This window comes from Chlamydotis macqueenii, chromosome 24, assembly GCF_036417535.1.
Source record: "Chlamydotis macqueenii isolate bChlMac1 chromosome 24, bChlMac1.mat, whole genome shotgun sequence".
NCBI classification, from domain to species: domain Eukaryota; kingdom Metazoa; phylum Chordata; class Aves; order Otidiformes; family Otididae; genus Chlamydotis; species Chlamydotis macqueenii.
Genome location: NC_141579.1, coordinates 5,272,635 through 5,279,935, shown reverse-complemented (window position 1 = coordinate 5,279,935; position 7,301 = coordinate 5,272,635). Strand labels below are relative to the sequence as shown.

Sequence of the window (7,301 nt, the reverse complement as noted above, 5' to 3'; positions counted from 1 at the left end):
AACTCCTGAAACTGAACAGTGTCAGGGTCAGATCCCACATGGAAACTAGGATGAAATTATGGAGTCTAGGGCAGGGGGTGGACTCCCTATGACACCTGCTGCTCTTTTGCAGTGGGAAGGTTATTTTAGCCTTGCTAGCTCAAGAATAAAAGGAAAACAAAGTTTATAGGAAGAAGTCATATCTTTTTTTTTAGATTATAATATGATATTGTGAAAGAATGACATGAAGGCAAAGAAACCAGACTAAATAGGAACTTCCTAAGCTTTGCCAAGAAAGACAGCATCATCCCTGAGGAATCACAATCTGTATGTCTGTGATTGTGCATGAAACACTGAGTGGACTAAGCTGTTATTGAGAAGAACTTAAAAAACTATAATTATGTGCATTATCTGTCATTTTTAGGTGGCAAATCTTGCTCTCATTTGATATTTTCCTGGACACCAATTTTGTCAGCAGAATTAAAAAACCCCAGGTCTGTGGTAGTTGCTCCCAGCTGCGTTTTATTAGAAGTAAAGACACTAGAAAAGGGATCCGTTCATTGCATTTGCCTCACACTTTGCGTGTGCCCTAGCTTTTTCCTCTGCAAAGCCTTGAGTTACTTGTTTATAGCTCTGGTAGAAAATTCTTAGACATTTAAGAAACTTCATGAAGCAAGTGTGATCTCTTGGGGAAATAATGTATGGGGACCTCAGGGGTGGCTAGAGGAGAATGCTGGAATGCTTCTCAGGAATGTGTAGCTCTGGCAGGGGTATGAGTAAATCCTGCAGTTAGAATGTTACAAGACATTGCTTGTCAGGATTGAAGATTGTTCCAGCTGTTCAGAGAGCTGACAATCCACCATAAGGCATATAGTGAGTCAAGAATGAAACTGTCTATTTCTGTGATGTGGAAAGAAACTGTGAAGAGCAAGGAACTAACTGTGTGAGTGGAGGAGAAAAGTAACCCAGAAATAGCCAGAAATGCATGGGTTAGGGTACACTTCTCTGAAGACGTGTATTTCTGTGAATTTGTGCCTTCATGCCTTCTATTTCTTATCCTCTGTCTTGTATCACAATCTAGTCACAAGACTGAAATATAAGCACTTGAATTGCTTGGCTGCAACATCTACTGTCAAATTAATAAACAGTTTAAATACTCAGCTCTTTTTACATTAATTTGTTCTTTTGTCTTGAAAGTTCCTGATATCTGACACTGGAGACACAAATTCCTGAGGCAGCAAAGGCAAAAAGAACACATCAACTGTTCTCTGAATGTGCCTCAGCTAATTATTGCCTGAAGTTTTAAACAATGAAGCACTCACATTTGAGAGACTGCTTGTGTATGAACTCTTTAACAGAGCCATTCATTCCCTGTATGAAATGCCTCAAAAATGAAAAAAAAGCTATACTAATAATGTGACACTAGGAAGATTAATGTTATGATAAATACATAGTCATACAATTTTCAAAATAAATAATACCAAATATGAGGGCTTTGTAAGGAAAGTAACTGTGTTGCATAAAGTCTGCTAGAAGCAGTCATGCGCAATATTAATAATTAATTAATAAACCTGGTCCTATTTTTCTCTTGGTACATATTTCACAAATATTTCACAGATGTTTGTGAGATAGACTGATGGACACAACAGAATACAGTACTGAATCAAGTAAATATACCCTAAAATAAGGAGCTGATATTGGAATAAAATCAAGTGGATTGGAAATAGCTTTGAAACCAGCACGTTAATTAGCCTAATGGTGCACACCTGAATATTGTTGCATTCCTCAGAGCCACATGATTTCCTGTTCTATATAAGCCCTAAGCAAGCTGTACTAGAAGAAGAGTGAGGGAGAATTTGGGTGTTGGGTTTTTTTCTCCTCTCTTGTGTAAGTGATACAGTAGCATTGGGTCTGTTTTCTTTTGGCTCTTTGAAGGTGTTTATAAAGCATATATCAGGTTTTTGACAGCTCTGATCTGAGAGGGTAATGTTTGTGGTCTTCATTGTGTGTAAAAGAGCTATGTAGTTGTAAGAACTGCTAATTGTTGACTGTACTATGAGATATGTAATAAGGAGTACTATTTTTTTTAACTTTTTTTTTTAAATACCTTGTTAACTTGCTTAGTGTGAGTACCTTCTAGTAATGCATTAGATTGGTTTTGCTACCCAGAACTAAAGTTATCAGCTCTTTGGCAACTGGGCTTATCTAGCCTCTATCTGTCATGGCTTATGCAGATTTTGCAATATCTGTCCTTGGAACTTGATAGTATTTTAATGTTATTAAATCTCTCAAGTGTAGTGTCTCATCTCTACTGATGACTATCCAACAGCTAAAGCACCTTGTGCGCTTCAATTAAAAATGAAAGATGAAATTGCTGCCACGGTTTTCTTCATCACAAGGCTAGTGAAAAGGGAAGACAAGCTGAGCAAGCATAAAATGGAGAAATTTGCAGCTAAGCTGACAACAATACTGTTTGAAAAGTATAAGAATCATTGGTACTTGGACAATCCATCCAGAGGACAAGCCTTCAGGTAAGAGGAGCCTTAGGAGAAGAGGAGAGGGAATGGAGCCTTTGCATGGCATTCAGTATGCTGCAAGTACCCTTTCAGTGCCTGGAGCCCATAATTGGAAATAAGTGACAGAAAATTGAAAGAGAACCACTTAGCTATCCCTTAAGCTTGAGAGAAGAAGTGTTAATTGTGAAAGATGCACCTGTTTTGCAAGTGGTTTCACAGTGTATGTGTGAGGTGGAAATCTTAAGACATTATGCAGAGTGTCTTGAGTAGCCCTCTGAGTACTTGACTTCTTCAATGCACAATTCAAGTAGTCTTAAACTGACTGATGGAATTGTTATAATTGCTCTTAATTATCTTTAAAATAATTGAAGTGAGTTGCTGTATTATGTGTTTTTAAAAAACCTTCCTTGGGATTATAAATTAGCCAGTTAGCCTAACTTGCTGGTTGGGACTATAAGTGAGAACTTGTATCAACCAGGTAAACGTAATGAGAAAATAAATAGTGAACTAAAATGTACTTGTTTATAAGCAAAACTCAGAAAGTTGAAGGGAAATCTCTAAATCCAACTGTACCTTGTTTGTACCTAGGTGTATAAGAATAAACAAACACCAGACAAGAGATCCATTGCTGGAGCAAGCTTGTGTGGAGAGTAATGTAGACTTTAATAAGCTTGGTTTGCCAAAAGAGATGACACTGTGGGTTGATCCATTTGAGGTGTGTTGCAGGTGAGTTGAGAAGCTGTGACTAGCATGTGTCAAGTGCCCTGTACAAACTCAATCAACTCTAAGTTTCTCTTACTGGAGTCTTAGTGTCTGAGAGTGTTAGTGTCTGCTGACTACTAATAAATATCTATAATGCTAGTGCAGACTACATTATACAAATACAGTCACTTTCAGATATGGTGAGAAGAACCGGCCCTTCACAATTGCACACTTTGAAGGACAGGAGAACCCAGAGCTCCCTCAGCAGATCAGTTATGCTGTTGACAGAGCAGCACTAGACTGTCATTCAGGCACTTCTTCAGATGAGGAGAGCTTCAACAAGGAGCCGAAAGCTATCCCTACTGTCAGCAATCCTAACAGTGTCTACCAGGTAAGCGCGTAGTAATAATACATGGCTTTTGATAAGAGCTAGCAACGGCCCTCTAGGTTTCCTCATGACAGAATACGATAGACTTAACAACTGATGGCCAGACTAATCTCCCCTCTTTCCAAAACACACTTTAACATTATCTTATTTCTTGCTATTTAGTTCAGTGACTACTGCAAGGCACCCATACAACCCTGGTCTCAGTATCTTCATAGGAAGACTTACATGACTGATGGCTCATACTATGCCCAGCACAGGGGTTACAAAGTCTACAGGCCAACAGCTGCTTTCACAGGACCGCGTGTTGATAGATACCACTGGATCAATACCAAGCGGTAGAACTGTGGCTGCACCTGTCATAGGCTGTTGAAACACTGAGCTATGGTATGGGATGAAGGCTGGCACTACAAAGTTTCATAGAAACAAAAGCACTTACTGTCTAATCCCTGTCTCTTACTTTGTACATATGCAACTTTGGGGTTTTATTGTAACCTTTTAAATGTTTTATTAATGTTAACATAAGATTGAAAATGAATGTGAGAGTCTACTTGTAAGTTAAAAAGGAAATGCATATATCAATAAATCTACTCATGTTTTTGGTTTTGTTTTTTTTTTTTTTTAAAGCTGTCTTATCTGTTATCACTGCCCTAGAGGGAGTTAAAAAGCTTTTTGGTGAAAACACAAGCAAGTCAAGGAAGAGAATAACATCCTCAAAGTTGCTTTGAATGCTTTCCTTTTTGCAAAGGTAGCAAGGGCAGCTGCACTGGGAGCAAAACATCTACCCCTCACAAGCAGAATCACCTCTATCGTCCCCCTTGAGTGAAACTTTGGTATACGCAGCTGTGAAAGACTACCTTGTGGCTCCAGCTAGGCTTTTGAGTCTAGACTGTAGCTAATCTGTCAGAAAAAACATAGCCTCAGGGGCAAGAAAGAGGTGAATACTTAGTTTACAGTTGTGGAAAGCTGCAATACTAACACATCACTTTGTGGAATGATGGAGCTGTTATTTCAAAGGATGTCTAGCCTGCCAGTCTGTGATACTGTGATCCATAGGAAGCTGTCCTCACAGCTCTGGGCAACTGGAGCCAAACTGTCTTCTAGCTAGTCCAGAACTCCAGACAGAGACTCCACTTTCAGTGGAAAAGGACTCACTGGAATCCTACCAGGCTTCAAAACTATGCTCTGGGATGTTGTTTCCAGTACAGAATAACAAATGTGATCTCAGACGATCAGAATCAACATAATTTTGCTCTGACTTGCAGTATGTCTTCCTACTGGCTACTTGTCACCTACTTGATAATTGCCTGCTGATTAAACTGTGGGGCATAAAGGTTACAGAAGTTATGACGGTAGCTTCTGTCTTGCTGGTAATCTGGTAAAAATGCTAAACTAGTTTGCCAACACTTAGTAGCTCATGAAAATACCTATGGCTGTCACTTACTGCAGCCATTTCCACTTGCTGCAGTATGACTAATAACCTAATAAGCAATGATGGAAAAAAACCTGCTAATAAGTAGCTCTGGAGGGGAAGTGTTTGTTTTTGTTTCCTGTAAAGGAAACATCAAGGAACCAGTTGCTGAAGGGCTAGCTGTACAACAGAAACAAAAAAGGAAGGAATAAACCCATAGTATACATTTTAATTAAAATCTCATAGCAGGTGTGAAAAGCTAACATTTGCTGTGCTAAACTGTAGGTGCAAAATAATGATGTGGGTGGGAATATTCAGGAGGCCAAGGGCTGTAATCGACTATTCTCATAGTCGTGCTTTGCCGTGACTTCATCTGTATTTCTTCAGAACAAACCCCCATCAATCACATGTACTTTTGCACAAGAATTTTGCAATAAACTTGGTATTAATAGGGTTTGGTAGGTCACTTACGCAAAAAGTAAAAATCCTACACTTGCTGTAGCTAAAGGTAATTTCCTTTTTAGGAGACTTAACTTTAAAGTTTGTTTTTGTGTTACTTATTGCAATATCTGTGGGATGTTGATTGAACTGGGTAAATAAGGTGTGGGCAGAGGCTTCTTCACTGCTGTAAGTCAGAAGCAGTGTTTCCAACTAATTCTTGTATTTTGGTAATAGAATTTGTACTTGAGCAGTTCAATCCCTCTATTGTCATCAATAGTGAGTTTTTTTTTCCTGGCAAGATCAAAATAAGCATTTGTGGGGTGAAGAGGCGAGCAATCAATGTAGCAATTCTGAGCGAATGGAGTGGCTACACAATTTGTGAAGTTATAATAATCCAACCACTTCAGTGTTGAATATTTGATGTATAATGAAGTAACTGCATTACTGTTGAGGGTATTCAATGACTCATGAAATAATTTGAATCTCGTTCTGTGGCTCTGTGAATTCTTGTACTGGTGGGGAAGGAAGGATCTTAGGTGACTCTGCTCTTTCTCCTCTTGCTTTTTACCTAAACCAGAGGCCGTGGTGGTCAGAGAAGAGATAATGTTGCATTGATCAGCAAATAATGAATGTTTCATGTGTTTTGGGGTTTGGTTATTGAATTTGGGAGGAGGAAAGACTCTCTCCAAGCCTAAGAGCAGGATTAGTCTTTGACAATGCAGGACCTGCATTCCTGTATAGGTGATACTACAGAGCAGCTGAAGTACACTGACTTCAGAACAAGAAAAGGTTGTCTGGGTCAGGCAAGTAGCTTTCAGTGGTGGAGCTCTCTCTTGCTCTTGATGTGTAATTATGTAGCTACAGTTACTTGGGTTGACTGTATCTATAGCTTTCACTGTCTCATGAAGCCAGAAGAAAAAATGTAACAGCTGGTGTTTGCAGAGGCTTCAGAACTTATAGGTGAGTGATATTACTTTAGAAACGTGTATTTTTCTAACACTAAGCAGACTTACCAGTGATTCTGTATTTTGCTCTGGTTCCTGGAAATGCTCAGTCTGAACTTCTGCAACAATGTTTCTTTTCACCTCTTGGATATAGCCAGTCTTGTAACTTAAATTACAGAATTGCTTTCACTTTTAATTTAGTAAGCCTTTAATATGAAATGGAAAAATACACTATAGTTAAAAATACAGGATTAACTTTGGCTTAAAGCCTGAGGACAAAATGCAAAGGACTAATGTAGAACCAAACCACCAAATCGTCTTAGTACCATTAGAACTTTCTGCCTAGGACTATTTTCTCTTCTAATGCATTTATTTGTTTTAGCAAACAGTCTTTCTCCAAACTAGTTATTTCAAGGTAGTAAAAAAGCAAGTCTTCATTGCCTTTACTGTTTACAAACTGGTGTTCATCTTCTATGACATGCACCAGCTCTTCAGTTAACGCATCGACTTCATCCTCAAGTTCTGAAGGGGAGAAGTAAGGGCAGGTTTCCTCTTCAAAGCTAAAAAAATGGAAAGCAATGCTTAAAATCAGACAGTAGAAATGCCACTGTTAAAGTGATATCTGTAAACTCTTCACAAGAGTAAACCAGAAAGACAAATTTCACTGGAACTGGACTTCTCCGTTACTGAGAAAAATGAGGGTAGTTTACAGAGACGTAATCAGTCTTTCTGTGACATACCCTGGCATCAAATCTGATCTATCCTTTATACAACATACCTAGATGTAGGAGGTTATGGATATTGGCTTTGTAGTATAAAGTGAGGTCATGATGAAGTGGTGCTGTGATTTGCATCAAACCTCCCAAATTGTTCAGTTGTTGCTGTCTTAATGCAGCAGTTAATAATACCTCTTATCAAATCAT

General features: G+C 38.7%; 1 protein-coding gene across 1 annotated transcript; it reads left to right on the top strand.

Moving 5' to 3' along the window:
* The first annotated feature begins 2,337 nt into the window (after positions 1–2,337).
* BTG4 (BTG anti-proliferation factor 4) lies at positions 2,338–3,924 on the top strand. The gene is made up of 4 exons (XM_010116380.1): positions 2,338–2,510; positions 3,084–3,221; positions 3,393–3,588; positions 3,748–3,924. Exons 1-4 carry the CDS (start codon positions 2,338–2,340, stop codon positions 3,922–3,924), a joined length of 684 nt encoding a protein of 227 aa, XP_010114682.1.
* Positions 3,925–7,301: the final 3,377 nt, after the last annotated feature.